This window comes from Chionomys nivalis, chromosome 19 (genome assembly GCF_950005125.1).
Source record: "Chionomys nivalis chromosome 19, mChiNiv1.1, whole genome shotgun sequence".
NCBI classification, from domain to species: Eukaryota; Metazoa; Chordata; class Mammalia; order Rodentia; family Cricetidae; genus Chionomys; species Chionomys nivalis.
The window spans coordinates 59,741,981-59,761,858 of NC_080104.1; the positions used below are offsets into that span (position 1 = coordinate 59,741,981).

The window sequence follows — 19,878 nt, forward strand, 5'->3', positions numbered from 1 at the left end:
TGGGAAAACACTCAGCTGGGGATGATAGGGTCCCTCCCCAACAGCCCGCGCACCCCTAGCTTGGCACCGGCCAGGCGAAGGAGCTCTGACTGGGATGGAGATGAACATCTGGTCGCAGAATAGCAATGCCTGCCTCGCCCCCTCCTTCCCAGCCACTTCCTGCCCGGGAGCCCGAGTCAGACGTTCGAGGCCCCTCCAGGACTTAACTGGGGGAAACGGAGAAGCAGGGTCCGAGACCCACATTCTCAATAAAGTTATATCCCAAACTGAACGCAGCGGTAATTCCCGGATGCGTGCTTGTAGACCCAGGTGCCCATGCGTGCTCTGAGCTCCCTCCCTTGTATCCTTCTGTCCTATGGATCCTCAACAGGACCTCAGGGTCCGGCCCCCGACTCTCCAAGCAGCAGGGCGGAGAGGGAGGGGCCCCAGAGGTCCAGGAAGAGGGAGAAAGGGAGAAATTCGAGAAACAAGCCACTCGGGGAGAACCAGACAAACCGGGTCCGGGCAGGGCGGAGCCGGGTCTGGGGCCCCGGAGTGGGGGGGCGGGCTCTCGGTGGGAGGAGCGCTGCAGAGGCCTCGGCTGCGGCGGACCGGAGTGGAAGGGTGGGGAACCCCGAGACTCCGGGCGCCGCTTGGCTGCACGAAACGCGGTTCCCCAGGACCCCCGACACCTTCAAGAGTCCGGCCCAGGGGGCAGAGCTCCACTCTTGGCTCCGCCCCAGGCCTGATCACCAAGATTCAGCGGGGTACCCGAAAGGGGGTTGCGTAGGTGGGGACTCTGAGATGGCGAGCGAGAACTGGGGTGCGCGGGAGGGCGAATCCACAGTGACGAGCGTTCTTGGGGCTGGGTGGTCAGAGACCGCAGGCCCGGGCCCGCCTTAGACCACGCCTCCACACTGACACCGCCCATTCACGACCCCGCCCAGATCTAACCCCGCCCACAGGTCCCGCCCCTCTAGCCCGCAGCCCCCACCCCCCGCCCGGCTCCTCAACACAAACTTTCCGTCCCGCTCGCTCCCTCCTCCGCGCCCAGCACCTCCCGCTCCGGCCCGGCTCATTCCGTGCATTCCGGCCATCCCCCTGCCCACGACCCCCCTTCCCGGCCCCCCTTGCTACTCCCTCGGGCCCGGAGGAGCGGCCCGGCGGAGCGCCCCCCGGAGCTCGGAGCAGGTAAGCCCAGGGGACTCAACTCGGAGGCCTCGCGCGCAGAGGTGACTGCTCGGGTGGCTTCTGGATGGCGGGGACCCGAGACACCCTGGGGGCGCTGAGCTATTGTCCAGCCTGCGCCCAAGCCCAGGACCTGGGTGCCGGGAAGTTTGGAGGGAAGGGGGGGGGGGGGGAGACGCTCTCCGGGAAGCCCCGCCCACTCACCCCACCCCCCCGCGACCCGAAGGCTGGGAAGCCCGGAGTGTCTCGGGTGCCCGGGCCTGGCCCCGCCGAGTGCCGGGGTGTGCGCCCGGAGCCGCGGGCTTGGAGGGCCTGCCGCCGGGACTCGTATCCGGGGCGCCCTTTGGACTCCGGGAACCCGCGGGCCCCGGCTCCACGCAGGCCTTGGCCAGGGCGCGTCGGTGTGAGCACTGCTCGCGGCTGCACTGGGACCCGGCCGGGCGTCGGGAAGCCGCACTGCGAGCCCGGAGCGTGTGCGCACCGAAAGGGGATGCCTGTCTCCTCCAGTTCTGCGGCCCGCGTCGAGGCGAGGGTTTCAGAGTGTCAGCTCTAGTCCAGGAGTCTTGCTCCGGACGCGGCTTCATTTGGGGCCTTCTCCGCAGAACTTGTTAAGGCAATTAAGGGAGTCTGGGCTTCCCTTCCCACTCGGGTCCTCTCCATTGTCCGTCACGTCTTTATTCCTTCTTGGGAAGGGAGGCCGGAGCGCTGGTGTGGATCTGTTTTCTAACCCCAGCAGGTCCTGGGGCAGAGTCACTGAAACCCCTACTCTACTCCCACCCCCAATAGGGGCCCTGATTGAGGGCTTAGATTCTTAAAGAGCAAAAGGGAACGCGGTCCGGGGCCGGGCTTCTCAGGGCCTGTGTCCCGAGCTCTCCAGGTAGGGGCAGAACCAAGTCAGGCCTGGACTTGTAGCCCAGCGGAGAGGATGGGGGTGGGGGCTGGACACGGCTCTGAGGGGCTGGTGTCTATGGTGGCTCCGTGTATTCGCGCTCCCGTGGCCTGGTTCTGTGTACACACGGTTCCGCCTTCGTGCTGGGGTCTAGGACACCCCCCGGCTGAGGGTTGTTGTCGCCTGGGGCCAGGAGGGAAAGCACTAGAAGGTGGAAGTTTAGGGAGACTATGGCTCTGTCCTTCCTAGCCCCGGGACCTCCATCGGAGACTCCCTTCGCCACGCTTCTTCTGAGTACTTGTTAAATCAATTGAGGGCGGCTGGTCTTCCCTTCCCACTCGGCTGTTCCCTATTGTCTGTCACGCTTTTTTTGGACGGAGGTTCTACTCACCGAGTGGGCAAGAGTAGCCAGGCCTTCCCCACCCCCAGGGAGGGGACTGTAATTAATGCTAATTAGCACTTTGGGCTGGGGATGGTGGAACAGAATGGTCAGTGGTTGGCAGGAGATCTCTGAGTGTGCACACACACGTAGGTGAGTGTCTCTCCAGAGGCCTGCACCCACGTCACTGTGAGTTTTTACATCCTAGCCTGCTATGTTGTCGGGGAGAAGAGACAGCTCTACAGAGGTCAGGAGACAGGTCTCTGGTCCCCTTGATGGGCGAGTTGTGTGAGTGATTCCCCAGGTGCCTAATCCCTGAGCCCCGCAGAGGCTTGTCGTGGTCGTGTGCCCCCCCTCCACCTCAATCTCCCTTCATCGTGGAAGTTGAACTTGGAGGGGTCTGGAGAGGTGGGTGGGTGACCCCTGGTGGAGCAAAGAAGGCAGGAGGGTAAAGTCTTGGGGGGGCTTGTAGTTAAGGCAAGGATGAGAGGTAGGTAACCTGAAGTAGTGGTGAAATGACAGGGAGGTCGTGGAATTGGGGGCGCTTGCTCTTGTAAATGCGGTTCAGAGGCCACTGGGTGGCTGCCTCCAGCCTCAGTCCCAGAGCCTTTCAGGTTCCCTAGGGCTCCACGTAGGAGCTTGAGGAACGAAGTACCAGGCTTGTCTGTGCTCAGAGGATGCAGTTGCTGAGGGTTAGAGGGTGGACTCCTGCTTGAGGGGTCAGGGGCCAGGAGGCCCTGACTGCCAGGCTGGTCCGAGGCTCTCAGAAGCTCCCAGCCTTGTTCCCCGTGGGTCACAGGAGCTGTAGCAGCTCTAGGGCCCCTCCTAAGCCTCTCTGGTTAGAGCTGGGGATCAGAAGGTTGCTGTGGTCCCTGTGGGTACTGTTGCCCCATTGGGGCACTACCTATCTTCAGACCCAGAATCCAGACCCAACTCCCCAAAGTCTCAGCCCTTGGGGTTTCCTCGAGTGCTGATTGTTTCCTGGATTCCCTGCCAGGCCTGAAAGGGCAGGAAGCGAGAGAGGAAACGAGAAGGCAGCCGTGTGTGACTGCATTGTAGCATCCGAGAGGAGCGTGAAGGGTCGTCCGTGCGGCACGCGCTGTCCAGCGGGTACCTATGGGAAAGAAGCCAGATACAGATTTTGTGAGCACACGTGGGAAAAGCTGTCTGTGGCAACGCGTGTGAGAGCCACTGCGGTGTTCTCCATCCTTGTGGTCACGAGAGAAACTGAGAACCTGGGCTGGCAAGATGGCTCCGAAGCTTAAAAAAAAAAAAAAAAAAAAGTGGTTGAGCCAAGCTTGCCGACCTGTGTTCAATGTCCAGACCCCACACGGTGGGAAGAGAACCCATGACTCTCTGGGGTGTAAGTCAGCTGGGGAGTGGAGATTTCTCTGTATGCGCCTGTGTGTATCCAAGAAGCTGCCGAGGTGACTTTCTGTTGTTGGGCATCACGCTGGGATAATCGTGATGAAAATTGTGTGTCTGTGGGTACCACTGGCAGTGTGAGGGACAGTGATACTGTGGTTCTGTGCGAGGGGCATCCCTGTGACCTGTCATGCCACGGTGCTGCCTGTTGTGCAATGAGTGAGGTGGCCTTGGGTTTGTCTGTGTGGTTGTTTATGACACTGTACGTGAGCACAATGACAGGATCCACTGATGTGTACGAGGGTGCCCTGTGGCAGCCCGGGAGACAGCCAGAGTGTGGGAAACTGAGGTGTGACTGAGATTGACGCCGTGGGTGGTCACTGTCTCAGCTTGTGTGGGTGACATCCTCAGGGCTACGCCACACAGGGTGTGGGGGCCCGGGACCCCAATGCATGCGGCATCTATCTGGAAGACCTTGCAAAAGATACCATCAAGTTGGGTGTGGTGATGTGCACCTTCTGAAGCAGAGGCAGGGGGATCTCTGTGAGTTCCCGAGTTCAGCCTGGTCTACAGAGCGAGTTCCAGGACAGCCAGGGCTACATGCCCAGTGGGATCCCGGCACTAGGGAGACCAAGTGAGGCGCAGCTTTAAGGCTAACCAGGGCTGTACAAAGAAACTCACTCTCCGACAGAAGTCTAACATGGTAGATATTATAGGTATGTATTTTTTTTTCCAATCACACTGCAGTCCCCAACACTTGAGAGGCTGAGGTATGAGGATGGTGAGTTCAAGTGCAGCCACAGCTACAAAGTGAGACCTTATCTCAAAACCCAATAAGAACAAAAACAAGAGGAGTTAAAATCATAAATTTATGTTATAATATACATAACTTTAATTTGAATTTTTCCTCACACTTGTAAACCCCGACACTTGGGAGTTCCACAAGTTTGAGGGTGATCTAGGTTACATGAGTGAAGACCCGCTTTCAAAAGTGGGTGGTGGGCCGGGTGGTGGTGGCGCACGCCTTTAATCCTAGCACTTGGGAGGCAGAGGCAGGTGGATCTCTGTGAGTTCGAGACCAGCCTGGTCTACAAGAGCTAGTTCCAGGACAGGCTCCAAAACCACAGAGAAACCCTGTCTCGAAAAACCAAAAAAAAAAAAAAAAAAAAAAGTGGGTGGTGGGGTCAACGAGATGGCTCAGTGGGAAGAGGTGCTTGCGGCTTAGCCTGATGACCTGAGCCTGATCTTGAGAACCTATGTGATGGAAGGAGTGTAGGGTTAACTCCACACTGTGCTAGCGCGCGCGCTCTCTCTCTCTCTCACACACACAAACACACACACGAATAAATAACACCATGATTGTATGTCAACATATATATATATATATTTTTTAAAAAAACACAGGGGGCTACACGGTAAGGTGGCTGCTGCCTCCTGTGTCGGAGGAGGGACAAGGTGGCAGCCTGTGTACTCATAGAAGACCCTGAGACTTCCCTGACATCGCTGCTTGCTGGCAGCCCAGTGGGTAACTTGGCGGGGTGGTGGAAAGGCACATGTTAACTGAGTTCTGTGGGACCCCAGCTCCTCAGGTTGTCCCTCAGCCTCCCCCTCCCCATCTCTGGGGTTCTGTATACACAAAGAGACCCTGGAGAGTGGCAGAGAGAATTTGGGAGGCCTTCTGGGACTGGTCAGCTCCATCTGCGGGAGGCTTGGGGGCTCTGAGGAGGGGGCTGTTCCTGGCCGCGGCTCCTAGGGGTGGTGGTGAGGGGCGGGAACCATGGTTCTCAAATTGGAAGCACATTAGTTGAGCAGGAGGGGGGAGGAGCCGCCTCCTCCAGTCGGCCTGTAAATCACTCCCTCCTGTGGAGAAGGGGCGCGGGTCCTCTCTCCCCAGCATGGCAGGGTGTGGCTACTTGGCCGGTCCCTCCTGGGTCCTTAGAGTGGAGGTGGGAGGGGGAGGCGTAGAGCATCCCTACCCCCTCCCCTGGCCCATTCTGGTCCCAACCAGAGCTTGGCCACTTGTAGGGTGGGAACCTCTGGCAGCTGGGGAACAGCTGGCTGCCATGGGGGTGGGGTAGAGGGAAGACAGGCTAGGGGGTGGGGAGGCCCAACGGGCCCTTCCCAGCCTTGCCTCCTTGTCAACCCGGTCTGGGGTGGAGCGCAAGGGACCCACTGATTTGCCCGCGTTGGGTTCTGCCTAGCTCCTGGAAGTGAGAGCACTTGGGGGCAGGGGTCCCTGCAGGGCCCATTAACTCCTGCGCCCCTGGGAATCAGCGAAGTGCCACCTAACCACGTGCCTTGTCTCTGCGGTGCCCGTACCAGGGCACCAGCTCTCAGGGAGTCCTGGCCCCAGGCTTGGCCTTCCCCCTTCGGAGGGAGCCACAGGACCTTTGCGGCCGCCCAACTCTGGCCTCCATTCAGAGCTGTCTGGCCAGTTCTGCCCGTAGATCTGGCCCCAGGGCTGGGAGTGGGCAGCCGGGCCCCTTATCTCCTTAGGCCTCCTGGCCCCCTTCCTCGTCACTGGCCCGAGGCACCTTCTGACCCCCAGGCTGAGGGTCTGGGAGAGGGGGAGGAGGCAGGTGTGACTGATCTGCAGGCTAAGGGTGATAGGGAAGGCTAAAGCCCTCCAGAAAACTCTTGAGGGAGAGGGTCTGTGGGAGGAGGAGCCGAGCCAGGCCCCCCCGCCCCGCCCCCCCCCCCCCCCGTTCTGTCGTTCCTCTGCTCTAGGCCCCTGACTTCCTCCTGCAATGCCCCTGCGGGTCCCACCCGCTCGCCTCTTCACCTGGGTGCTGTGGATCCATCCCTGGGTCTTCTCCCTCCTCCCACCCCAGATGAGAGGCCGTCAGTTCGGCTGCCTTGCACTGGCTGGTCTCTGAGCTCTCTACTCTGGCCTGAGCCTGCTGGGTGACTCTTTTGGGACCCTCTTGTCCTTTCCATTCATCTGGGGCCATCTCGCCCTCCGTTTCCTGCTCCCCTGTTCCTCTCAGAACGCAGCGTTCGATGGAGGTTGTCTTTGGGGCTGCTCTGCTTCCACTCTGCCCCTTGACACTCAGCCTACGGTCTCCCTTGAGTCCCTGGGTTTGGAGGTGAGCATTCACGCTCCAGGGATTGTCTTCATCACTCTAGTGACCCTGGGAGGGCAGCAGTCACCCCAGTAGCCTCCCATGCCTCCTGAGGGTGCCTTCCCTGAATGATGTCAGCAGAGCCATGCTGGGCAAAGCCTTGCACGAATGTGCTTCTGTGGGAGACTTGTTTGGGGGTGCCACCTATGCCACTCATGTGGGTGCCCTGCCGTCCTGGGGTGTGCCTAGAACCATATCAGTCTTGCAGGTGCCCAGGAGCCCTGTAGGGTGTGTGCGTTAGGGTTCCTACTCCTTGACACCCCTCACCCCCCATGCCCTTCCCCCTCCCCAGCTGCCAGAGATCCCAGCCAGGGGCTGCCCCGCCCCCAGTCAGTCCCAGCTCCGGGGCTGCTCTGTTCGCCATATTTGGCCACATGCTCCCGCGGGGGCGGGGCAGGACTGACATCACCCAGGAGGGGGGCATGGCCTGGATGAGGGGGAGACAGCCAGAGACTTGGGGGAGGCCAGCAAGTTTCTTCAGAAGTTGGGCTGCCAGGGCCCCCGTGCAGTGGGCCTGGCTGTTCCATTGGAGGCTGAGGGCCCAGGGGTCCTATCTCAGGGTGGGTCCTCTGACCCTTCAGCTGGTCTGACAGCTCCTTGGCTGGCAGCATCAGACAGATACCTGGGGAGGCCACGACCACCAGCTGCTGCTCCAGTGTCCCCTCCCCCAGCTGACACACAGCCCTTTGCCCCATTCCTACTGTAGATGGAAGATTGCAGACCTACACAGTTCTGTGGTGAGGAACAGGCCGAGGGCAGGGCATCTGCCCCTGGCTGCCGACTGGCACAGAGAGAGACCTCTGGGTGTCCCAGAAGCCACTTCAGCTGAGGGGTCTCAGTGGCCTGGACCTTATTTTCCTATCCAGATTGTGGGCTTCACTGCCTTTTTCCTGTCCACATGGTTAGGGTGTGGGCAGCAGGGTCTTTCTTCTCCCCAGATACCCTGTCCCCCTAGCTTCCATCTCTGCCACTAACCAGTAACTCTGTTCAAAACCCAGCTCTGTGACTTACTCGCTGTGTATCTTTGGGGAAGTGGTTTGACTTCTCTGTTCCTTGGTTTTTCTCATGTAATAAGTAGGATTACTAAGAGTATCCTAGGGACTTGAGAGATGGCTCAACAGTAGAGAGCACTGGCTGCTTTTCCAGAGGACCTAGGTTCAATTCCCAGTACAGCTCACAACTGTAACTCCAGCAGGATCCAACATTCTCACTCATGCTTGCAGGCAAAGCACCAGTGTGCATAAAATAGAATAAATTATTTTCAAAACAGTACCCCAAAGGGTTACTATGAAGATTGGATGAGTCACCCTGTCAAATCCCCAAACCACACCTGGCACACGGCAGGTGCCACTGTTAGAAATATTAAGTCTAGGCCGGGTGGTGGTGGCGGCACACACCTTTAATCCCAGCACTCGGGAGGCAGAGGCAGGTGGATCTCTGAATTAGGGGCCAGCTTGGTCTACAAGAGCTAGTTCCAGAACAGGCGCCAAGGCTACAGAGAAACCCTGTCTCGAAAAACCGAAAGAAAAAAATTTGAGTCTAAACGTGATGCTTAGAACTGTGTGCAGTTGCATATATATGCCTGGTACCCTACCACCTGGGAGGCTGAGACAGGTGGATGGCCAGCATGGGCAGCATAGTAAGATGCCCCTAACATAGACACACAGAATGAACTCCAAGCTCAGCATTGTTCAGACCCTGCCATAGAGAGATCTGGTCTCCCGGTGTAGCTCTGGCTGTCCTGGGACCTTAGAACTGCCTGCCTCTGCCTCCCGACTGCTGGCAGCAAAGGCATGGGTCACCACACAGGCAGGCACTCTGTTCTTGCCTTCCCAGAGCAAAGCGCACCAGGGCTGGAGGCCCTCAGAACTGACTTCAGGTTCCAATGTTCTGGGGTTGCAGGAGGCGTGAGGTGCATCTGGAGCTGTGTTCTTGGGGACAGAGAGGGTGTGTGGAACACAGGTGCCGTCTGTCATGTGGGCCGGGACAGGCTTGCCTGTGGGTGGTGAGGAGGTATGGCAACAGGAAGTGGATTGAGAAGGCCAGGACAGGCAGAGCCAAGCTGCTGGCTGTACCTCCTCCTCGTTGGCCTCTGCCACTCGGGCCTGGTCACGCCCTGGGCAGCGCCTGCCCCATGCTAAGGTCCTGTGGGGGGTTCTCCTGAGTTACCTGTGGGGAAGCTGAAGGAAGTCTCCTCCCACAGCAGTCCTGCGCGGGTGCTGGTGGGAGAGGCTCTCACCTCTGCCCTGAGAGGGCTGCAGACACCAGTCCTAGCCTGATGCTCTACTTCAGAGCTCCACAGGCTTGTTAGGAGTAAGTATCCTCCCTGCCTGCCTGTGTAGAGACTGCCCAGATATGCAGGTGCCCTGTGGGGGCGGCCCTTACAGTCCAGCTGGACTCAGTTGCTGTACATCGCTGAGAATGACCTTGAACTCCTGCTCCAGCCGCCCAAGCTCTGAAGTCTCTGGCTGCTGCTGCTGCCTCGTTCTTTGTTTGAAGGCAGGGTCTCCCCATGTAGTCCAGATTAACCTTTAGTATTTGCAGTCTGAGTCAGGCACTGGCTCACGCCTTTAATCCCAGCACTCGGGAAGCAGAGGCAGGTGGATCCCTGTGAGTTTGAGGCCAGCCTGGTCTAGTTCCAGGACAGACTCCAAAGCTACAAAGAAACCCTGTCTCGAAAAGCAAAAAAAAAAAAAAAAAAAAACCAGTCTGCCTGCCTTAGCCTTCTGAATGCTGGGTTTACAGGCAAACAGCATATCTGGCTCAAACTAGCAATCCTCCTGCCTCAGCCTCCCAAGTGTGTAATCACGGGGGTGCTATACCTTTTGATAAATATACTGTTGTAGGTGGTGGCCGGGGGGAGATCTCGCTCCTTCCTTTATTAAACTTACTTTTTTCCCGCATGTGAAGCTACCGTGCAGGTCCCAGGAAGGGAGCTCAGGACACGAGGATTGACAGATGCTCTTGCCACTGTCTTGTCGGGCCATCTCTTTGTGGGGGGCAATGTATTACATAGGCCAGGCTGGCCCCAGATGTGCTGTGTAGTGGAGGCAGCTGAATTCCCAATCCTCCTGCCTCAGCATCCCAAGTAATGGGATTACAGGGGTGCATGATCATACCAGCTCCTATTGCTTTCTCAGTGTTCCAGCCTGGCATTTTCAGTGTGTGTGTGTATGAGAGAGAGAGTGCCTGCTAGGCAGTTGTTAGATGTCGGACATGGGTGCTGGACATAGGGTCCTCCACTCTTAACGTGAGCCATCTCTCCGAGGGACCATTTTGACTTTTTATAGGACCCAGGTTCAGAGAGGTAAAGTAACTCATCCAAGGCCACACACAGCTCTGAACAGGCTTAACCTCTGACTGCCTTCATCCAGCCTGGTGTGGGGGGAGCATTGGAACAGTCACTGGGGTGGCAAAACCCTGTCCTAACCCTTGTCATCTGCTTGTCTAGGCTCAGGCCTTCCAGGGGGCTCAGGCCCAGAGCCCAGAGCAACCAGCACAATAGCGTCCAACAGCTGGACCGCCAACAGCAGCCCCGGGGAGGCCCGGGAGGATGGGTCCGAAGGCCTGGACAAGGGGCTGGACAACGATGCCGAGGGAGTGTGGAGCCCGGACATCGAGCAGAGCTTCCAGGAGGCCCTGGCCATCTACCCGCCCTGCGGCCGGCGCAAGATCATCCTGTCAGATGAGGGCAAGATGTACGGTGAGTGCTGAGTGGTGAGTGCGCGGGGCAGGCAGAGGTGGGCGTGGCTCCGCCCTCTGGCCCCGCCCCCTGCTCTCTGTCCCCTGCCAGACCGGTTGGTTGGGGGAGCCCTGGCCGCCTGCCTGGCGGGCGAGTCCGGGCGGGCTTGAGCTGCGTGTGTCTGGGGCCTCCACCAGCTGCACCTCGCAAACAGGCCGGCCGCAGCCCACACGCGCCCCGCCTCTCCCCAGCCCTGCCGGCTGGAGGTTTCGGGGTGACTCAGGGGGCCAGGAAAACTGGGTCAGTCCAGCGAGCCTCTGAGAGCCTGTAGCCTAGTGAGGTAGCACCAGCCTCCCCCTGAATCTCAGCACCCAGGACTGAGGGGATACCATAGGAAGAAACAAAGATGGGAGCCCCACCCTCTGTATAGGCCGGTCCTTAATGCCTGAACCCCTTCTCGGGACAGGAAGATATTCTGGGGTGCTTCCATCGGGTGGGGCAGCCTGCCCACAGCGCACCCTCACCAATGGCAGCGCAGCCCCATGGGGTATTTTTAGACAAGGGGTTGGCGGGCAGGGAGGGGCAGTGGGGCCTGTTCTGTCATCACAAAGGAATTTGGGGAATGTGGCAGTTCTGGGGAGGACAGGAGGTTGGGGGGCTGACTGCACACTCTGGATACTGACATATACCCTATGGCATGTATAGACAGCCCCCACCTTGGCATAGTCTGCTCCCCGAGAGGGTCTCCAAGGGTGCCAAGCAGAGCCCCTAACCCAAGACTGAGGCGAGTGGATACCGCCATATGGGTCTCATTGGTGTGAGGACCCAGGGACACACCTTGACCCAAGCTACTAGCATCAGAGACATGCTAGAGCCTCTAGCTCCCGTTTTCCTTCACCAGAGAAGGGACAGGGCTTGTTCAGGGTCTCCTGTGATCAGGATGAAGCCAGAAAGAACTGCCCAAGACAGGGGCCAAGGGCTGAGACCCACCCTCAACCCTAGCCTCTGAGCCTTGCTGGGAGCCACAGCCACACTACCTACCTGTCAAGGTCCTCCTTTTTTCTGAGGGCCTTGCTCTCCTGCAAGTCCCGGAGACAGCATGCCGGGGAGCCTTGAGGAAAGCGTGGTGAGCCAGGTGGGGTGCCCAGGCTTGGGTTGGACCCTCCCTCTACCCGGTCCTCATTGGCTATCTCTCCGACTAGGTCGAAATGAGCTGATTGCCCGCTACATCAAACTGAGGACTGGAAAGACCAGAACGAGAAAACAGGTAGAGAGATGGTCCTGGCCCCTTGCCACTCCCACCCATGGGTGTCTTGGGTTTAGGGACCACAGATTAGCCACGGAAGATGGGCATGTGCCCAGTGGGGTGGAATGCAAAGGCTTGTATAGTCTTGCTGGAGTAGGCACCCCCGAACTGCCTTTGGATTATGTGGGAGTTAGCCAGGGAGGGGACCCTGTCAGCAGATAGCAACCACTACACCCCGCTTGTGTTAGCACAGACCACAAAGTGTGATGTAGTTCACACTATCCAGCCCCACTGTGACCATACAGCCGCTCAGAGCTCGCTCTGCGTGTGTCCTCCCATGTCTGTGACCATACAGCTGCTCAGAGCCCGCTCAGCTTGTCCTCCCAGGTCTGCGACCGTACAGCCGCTCAGAGCCCGCTCTGCGTGTCCTTCGCATATCTTCAGGGTCCTGTTGCTGTGATGAAGACCATAACCAAAAGCAACTTGGGAAGGAAAGGGTTGTTTGACCTTATACTTCCAAACAATGTCTGTCACTGAGAGAAGTCAGGGCAGGAGCCTAGAGGTAGAACTGAGGCAGAGGCTGTGGAGGAGTGCTGCTCGTTGCTCCCTTAGACTACCCAGGACCACCTTCCCAGGGATGCCACTGTCCAGAGCGGGCTGGGCCCTCCCACATCAACCACGAAAATACACCACCACAGGCCTGCCCACAGGCCAGTCTTGTGGGGGCATTTTCTTAGTTGAGGTTCCCTCTTCCCAAATGACTAGCTTGTATCAAGTTGACATAAAACTAAGAAACTGGGGGAGTTTAGTGGCCCCTGTTGGGTCACTGATCTGATCTAGGAGATAGAATCAAGATTGGCCCCTGACCTAACAATGAGCCAGGAGCAGGTGGTACAGAGGAGGGAGAGAGGGAACCCTGGTGGGGCAGCCAAGAGTGGGGGCAGTTGTGAGGGATGGGGTCCTGCCCCTGCCAGGGTAGATCTGGGAGGCCAGCCAGGAGGTGGAAGCCGACTGCATCCACAGTGGGGAGAGTAGGGGAGCAGCGACAGCTGTGTGTGGCCAGGCTGAGGGGAGCGAGTTAGGTGACCTGGGGTACCTAGGAGAGGGGTCAACCAGACAAGCCCCTCCTGCCCTAACCCCATCCTGGGAAGGTGGAGGGAGCCCTAGGTTCCCCGCTTATCGTGGCATTTAGTAATTCCTGCCCTGGTCCCTGAATCATTCCCGGGTCCTCAGCACAGCTGGGTGTCACTCTGGTCCCTGAGCTCACACTAACACTTGGAGGGCCACAAGAGCACTCTCCCCTCCATGGAGTGGCACACGCCTGTCATCTCAGCACTTTTAAGACTGAGGTGGAGGAGTTTTGTGTGTGGCTCCAGCATAAGGCTCTCAGTCCCCTCCCCCAGACAACACAGACTCTGAGGTCAAGCCCCCAGTTCCCATAGTCTGCCCTACCTGGGGCTAAGTATGCTTCCCAGCCTGGCGCCTTGGCAACTGTCAATTGATTGACATGTGGACACCTAGAGCAGCTAAGTGCATCCACTGTTGTTACTGTCACTGTGGTAAGCCACGCCCATATCCTCCGAAACCTCCTGGTCAGTCCCGGGAAGAGGCTGAGGGTCTATAAGTTCGGACTGCGTCAAACCCAACCCGGTCACATGTTCTGCCTCGTTCTGACCCAACATGGCACCTGCTCCGGGCTAGGCTGTCCACACAGGAAACCTAGCCATCTGGGGTGCCCGTATCTCCAGTGGCACTCCCTCTCATTCAACTCTGTAGCAGCTCCACCTACCTCTGCCTCCCAAGTGCTGGGATCCGAGGTGTGGACCACCATGCCTGGTACAATGCCTCCCTATTAACCAGACAATTCAACACCAAGCTGGGAGTAAGCTCCCTGTGACTTCCAGCTGTCAGAGCTGGCCCTGCCTAGGGAAGTGGTCCCCACTTCAGGGTCTGAAGGAATCCTGGGAGAATACCTTGTGGATGAAGCCAGTGGTGCCCACACTGCCTGGGCTTGGATGCCAGCTGTGTATCCAGCTGTGTGAGCCTGGATTCATAGTGAGCCTCTCTGTCTGCGATTGGGTCATCTGTAAGTCAGAGTTACTGCAAAGACCAGATGGGCTGGACGTCCAAAGCTTGGTGGCCATCAGTATTGCCAGGACCGGAGCCAGCATCTGCTGGGACTCCAGGGCAGGGACCTGCCGGACGAATGCGGCTAAGGGGTGTTACTAGGGTTCTCTCTCTTTCCGAGACAGGGTTTCCCTGTAGCTTTGGAGCTTGTCCTGGAACTCACTCTGTAGACCAGGCTGGCCTTGAACTCACAGAGATCCTCCTGCCTCTGCCTCCCCAGTGCTGGGATTAAAGGCGTGCGCCACCACCGTTCAGCTAGTTACTGGGGTTCTCAAGTCCATAACAACAGCTTCTTTATGGAAATAAAAACTTCTGAAGAAAGCCCACCACAGCTGCTGCTATTGGTGACATGTGGGTCTCTAGTCCATTGTCTGTTCCTGGACTGTGCCAAGGGCTGTCATACAAGCTGGGCCCTATTGGTCTAGGGTTAGCTCAGCTTTACTATTAAGAGCCAGGGAGCGGGTTGCTGGGAAAGAAGTCCTTCCAGTAAGAGCACCTACTGTGTGCTCCAGTCTGTCCACAGAAAGGCATGTCTGTGTGGCTCCTCCGAAGAAGCTGAGGGAGGAAGGCAGGCAGGACAGTGGAGAGATTGCTAGAAGCTGTGGCAAGCCTTTAATCCCAGCAGTTGGGAGGCAGAGTCCAGTCCAGTCTACAAAGTGAGACCCTGTCTCAAAAAAAAAAGGGGGGGGGGAGTGCTGGAGAGATGGCTCAGAGGTTAAGACCACTGGCTGCTCTTCCAGAGGTCCTGAGTTCAATTCCCAGCAACCACATGGTGACTCAGAACCATCTATAGTGAGATCTGGTGCCCTCTTCTGGCTGGCAGGGATACACGCAGGTGGAATACTGTCTACATAATGAATAAATGAATCTTTAAAAAATAAAAGACAGCTGTGGCTTCGGTACATATCTAATGCTGGGAGCCACAGGGCCAAAGCTTGCCTCAGGAATCCTGGGAGGGAAAGACCCCCCCACTTCCTGAGTTAGGCGCAGCCCTCTTCTGCCTGAGCATAGAGCAGATCTTAGACTGGGGTTCTGGTCTGAACAGAGGGTGCATAGTGACAGTATCAATAGTCATGTACCTGCTGAGATGCCTAAGTTCTCCCATTGGATCCTGGGCCTCCAGAGATGAGGGCTGGGTGCTCCCCCCTCCCTGGCCATCCTGGCTGTGCCTCCTCACCACCTGTTTCCATTTGTGGTGGGGCACCTCCCCAGGTGTCCAGCCACATACAGGTTCTAGCTCGGAAGAAGGTTCGGGAATACCAGGTTGGCATCAAGGTACGTTGGGTGCCTGGCAGGGCTTCCAGCCCTTGCCGGGCCTCTCTCGCCCATTCTGCACGCTGCGCACCGCAGGCCTCTGCCTCGTCGGCTCTCCAGCCCACTCTCCGTCTCTCCGGCCTGAGCTCTTCTTGCCCCCTTCTCTCTCTGTCCTCTGCTCTCTCTCTCGTTCCCTACAGGGTCTCTAGACACTTGCAGGTTCTAGCCAGGAGGAGATCTCAGGAGACACGGCTCAGGCTTAAGGTATGGGCCCCTGCCACTTGGCCAGAACAGGGCTGAGGAACTGAGAGGGCCTGAGACACACAAGTGACAGTCGTTAGGTTTGGAAGCTCGGAGAAGTCTGGGGTGGTGACACTTTAACCCAACACTCAGGCAGAAGCAGGCAGATCTGAGTTCCGGGACAGCCAGGGCTACACAGTGAGATGCTTGTCTCAAAAAAAACAAAACCAGGCTGTCAGGGTTCCCAGGCCACAGCCCCTGGTGACTGGACAGCAGGTGGCCAGCGTCCGAGAGCCACTCCAGACTGCCTCTCCTCTGTCCCTGTCCTCTCTTCTCCTGACTGTTGCTTGCTAATGGCCTGGGAACTGAGGGAGGACATGAACGGTGTTGGCGGGCAGCTCAGTCGAGGTGGGATGAGGGATCTGCCCTTCTCCCTGCCGCTAAGTCTCCCAAGCTCAGGTTCTGGGAGGGACAGACTCATGGTCCTTTTTCTCCTTCATCCTCCCTCGCCAGTGCACCCCCTGGCTGGCTAGCACTCCTTCTCAGGGTGGGAAGAGTACCCAGCTGCCTCTTGGCTTCCTTGGAAGCTGGCAGCCAGGACACAGGGTGGGGGTGGGTTACAAGAAACCACGTCCCTTCCTCCATAGATCCCTGGTGTTTCTAATCCTGTCCCTTTCTCCTTCACAGGCCATGAACCTGGTAAGTGGCCCAGTGCCCGTGGGGAGGGCCTTGAGAGCACCTGGGTGACGACAGGAGCATTGGGGTAGCACAGAGGTGGCCTGCTCACCGGACATGCTTCAGTGTGGTGCCCAGCATAGAAACCAATCAAAGCTGCTAATTATGAAGCTAATTTGGTTTCACAGACACGTCAGATAATCTGAGTCCAGGAGGAGCGTGCAGTGTCTGTGCAGACGCTGTGTGACATTCAGGCACCCTGCATTTCAGTGTGTGAGGGAATGCCCAGAGCCAAGTCCCTCAGGGACTGCAAGGGACCACCGTACTGGGCATAGAATAAAGTAGTATTTCATACTGTGGGCTGTCCCTGGAAAGGATACAGACGCCAGGATACTGGGGCTCAGAGAGGGTAGACTACTGAATCCACAGCAGAGCTGGACCTCATGTGACCACTGTCTCCCCAGGACCAGGTCTCCAAGGACAAAGCACTCCAAAGCATGGCCTCCATGTCATCTGCACAGATCGTCTCTGCCAGCGTCCTGCAAAACAAGTTCAGCCCACCCTCCCCTTTGCCCCAGGCTGTCTTCTCCACCTCCTCAAGGGTATGGGGGGGGGCTGGAGGCTGAGGGCTGGGCTGGGGTGTGGCTAGGGTTCCGGAGTACTGAGACCCTGGCTTTGTCCACAGTTCTGGAGTAGTCCCCCTTTGCTAGGACAACAGCCTGGGCCGTCTCAGGAGTGAGTATCGCCTGTGGCTTCCACGCATGCGCTTCCCTCCTTCCTGAGCCCTGTATTTGTTTCCGACTTGGGGAACCACAGTTAATCTCTGGTTACCACCAGTTAGGGAACAAAACTCGGGGTTCTCAGTTCTGAGAACATACTCACAGCCACAGTGAATAGCTTTCTAAGGATGGGAGGGGAGTGTACCCACCAGCTGTGGGATGCGGCTGGGTGCCATCCAAATTAGAACGTGGCAGGCTAGCCTGTGAGCATGCGCTTTGAGGCATCAGCTTGAGGGGATGCGGGGGAGGGGCTGGGCAGGTGAGGGGCTGAGGACCTCTGACCTGCCATATTCCTGACTGACTGCAGCATCAAGCCTTTTGCCCAGCCTGCCTACCCTGTCCAGCCTCCCCTGCCACCGACGCTCAACAGTAAGTGTCCCGCCAGGCCACCTAGCACCTGGTGCCTCTTGTGTCTGCCCTTCTGTTTGGGACCTGTGTGTACCTGGGTGGGTGGCAGCCATAGGAGGTTGGTTGAGTTTTTATTCCCTGGAAAGAAAGACACTAAAATCTTAACAGATTCCACTCTCGGTAATGGCATCTTAGCTCTCTGTGTAAACACACATTAAAAACATCCAGTGACTAGTACTAGGCCCACGCTTGGTGTGTAGGCTACACACTGCACCCCCACCCCTCGGAGTGTAAAGCCCAACCCTGCTGTCCACCGTGCCTGGGCAGATGAGCTACATCTTACCCTTTTAGGTTATGAGTCCCTGGCCCCGCTGCCCCCAGCCGCTGCCTCCTCTGCCTCTGCGCCTGCGTGGCAGGACCGCACCATCGCCTCCTCTCGGCTACGCCTCCTGGAATATTCCGCCTTCATGGAGGTGCAACGGGACCCCGACACGGTAATGTGGGGATGGTGGGGAGACTGGCATCCAGATCAGGGTCCTGGCGGTGGGGTCCTTGAGCCTGCAGGCTAACCCTGGTTCGGCCCTCCCCACAGTACAGCAAACACCTGTTTGTGCACATCGGCCAGACGAACCCTGCCTTCTCAGACCCACCCCTGGAGGCGGTGGATGTACGCCAGATCTATGACAAGTTCCCTGAGAAGAAGGGGGGGCTGAAGGAACTCTATGAGAAGGGGCCCCCGAACGCCTTCTTCCTTGTCAAGTTCTGGGTGAGGCTTCTCCCAACCCAAGATGGGCAACTTGCCCAGTTCCTTGCTTCTGCTCTCCTGCATGACCAGCGGGCCCCTGGGAGGGACCTGCAGACCTCTGGGTAGGTGGGACTGGAGGCATGGAGGTTAGCCTCTGGCCTCTGCAGCACTTGGTGCCCTCTCCCCAGGCTGACCTCAACAGCACAGTTCAGGAGGGCCCTGGGGCCTTCTACGGGGTAAGCTCACAGTATAGCTCGGCCGACAGCATGACCATCAGCGTGTCCACCAAGGTGTGCTCCTTCGGCAAACAAGTGGTAGAGAAAGTGGAGGTGAGCAGAGGCCTGGGGAGGTGGGGGGACAGGCAGACAGGCCAGGGACGCCAGGTGACACGACTGCCCCACTCCGCAGACTGAGTATGCCCGCCTGGAGAACGGCCGCTTCGTGTACCGTATCCACCGCTCGCCCATGTGTGAGTACATGATCAACTTCATCCACAAGCTGAAGCACCTGCCCGAGAAGTACATGATGAACAGCGTGCTGGAGAACTTCACCATCCTGCAGGTGAGCGCCGGCCCATGCTCGGGCCCGCCCGCCACTGCCCCTGCTCTACTGAGTCTTGTTCTCTTCCTCAGGTGGTCACAAGTCGGGACTCACAGGAGACCCTGCTTGTCATCGCTTTTGTCTTCGAAGTCTCCACCAGCGAGCATGGGGCACAGCACCATGTCTACAAGCTTGTCAAAGACTAGCGTCCCTTTGACGTCCACCAGAATGCAAGACGTCGGACTTTCTTCCACACACTTGCCTGCCTGGGCTCCCACGGTGTGGGTTAGGGGACTCACCCACCCACGGGCTTAAGGCTGGGACCCAGGCTGCCTCCTTGGCCCCGGCACACATGCTCCCTGCCACTGTCCTGCGCTTTACTGGAGAGAAGAGGGCTCCATGGTGATGTGGCCTTCCTGGGCATTGACCCACAGATGACCGGGTCCCACCTGGCCTCAAGTGACATCAGAGTTGGGGGATGGAGGACACCTGCGGGCTTAGTGCCTGGTCTCTGGTTCCTAAGGGAGCCATGAGCAGGTGAAGGTAGAATGGAGACCAGAGAGGCAGCTTGCAAGGCTGCCCTGGTACAAGGTGTTGAGTTGGGGGCTGGGCTAAGAATGGCCCACACTTCTTGTACCTTCTAGGTACCAGCCTGTTCCCAGGCCCCGTGCAGTGAGCTTTGGTCTCCTGTATCAAAGTGCCAAGATAGAGGCTCACAGAGTGGGTGGAGCTGGAGCCTAAGTTCAGCTACCTCCCTAGAACAGGGCTGGCTACAGGGGCGGGGGCTGTGCTGGCCCAGAGCAAGCGGTACAGCTGGGCTGGAGGCTGGACAGCGTGCTGCCCGTTCTCCCCAGCATATATGCAGCTAGGCACCCCTTCAATGACAGGTGGCAGGGAACAGGAGCCTGGAACTTGAAGAGCCCTTGTCTCCTCCCCTCCCCTGCTTCCTCCACATCCAGGCCCCTGAGGGTCAACTGGCCTGTCCCCAGGTCACCTGGGTATTTATCAGTTTCAAATGAAGTACTGTGCCCCTCCTCATCCTGCCCGAGCTTCCTGAAGGTTTTCACCGTTCGCATACTGCTCAGGCCACCTCCAAACCCCACCTAGGTTTTATAACATGTATTATATGTATTTTTGTGTATTTTTAAATCCAGATGTGACGGGCTATATCATAAATGGCTCAAGGCAGGGGCCCATGGCCTGGTTCCTGCCTAAACAATTAAAAAAGCTGTTGGGTTAGGACAATGTGTGTCATGTGCAGCCTCCCACTATGGCCTACCCATACTCATAAGGTGCAGGGGTGCTGTCACCAACCACCGC

At 58.0% G+C, this 19,878-nt stretch overlaps 1 protein-coding gene across 1 annotated transcript; it reads left to right on the forward strand.

Moving 5' to 3' along the window:
- The first annotated feature begins 315 nt into the window (after positions 1 to 315).
- Positions 316 to 19,788, forward strand: Tead3 (TEA domain transcription factor 3). The gene is made up of 14 exons (XM_057794341.1): positions 316 to 765; positions 960 to 1,170; positions 10,374 to 10,625; positions 11,807 to 11,871; positions 15,190 to 15,252; positions 16,159 to 16,170; positions 16,611 to 16,748; positions 16,832 to 16,881; positions 17,233 to 17,294; positions 17,625 to 17,767; positions 17,866 to 18,039; positions 18,207 to 18,347; positions 18,427 to 18,579; positions 18,651 to 19,788. Exons 1-14 carry the CDS (start codon positions 316 to 318, stop codon positions 18,762 to 18,764), a joined length of 2,028 nt encoding a protein of 675 aa, XP_057650324.1. The 3' UTR covers positions 18,765 to 19,788.
- Positions 19,789 to 19,878: the final 90 nt, after the last annotated feature.

Bases quoted from the DNA above. Each gene is read 5' to 3' on its own strand.
- Tead3 (XM_057794341.1), top strand. From the start codon at position 316: ATGCGTGCTCTGAGCTCCCTCCCTTGTATCCTTCTGTCCTATGGATCC. The intron at 1,171-10,373 runs GTAAGCCCAGGG...CTGCTTGTCTAG, and splicing joins CCCCCCGGAGCTCGGAGCAG to GCTCAGGCCTTCCAGGGGGC. The intron at 18,040-18,206 runs GTGAGGCTTCTC...CCCTCTCCCCAG, and splicing joins TCTTCCTTGTCAAGTTCTGG to GCTGACCTCAACAGCACAGT.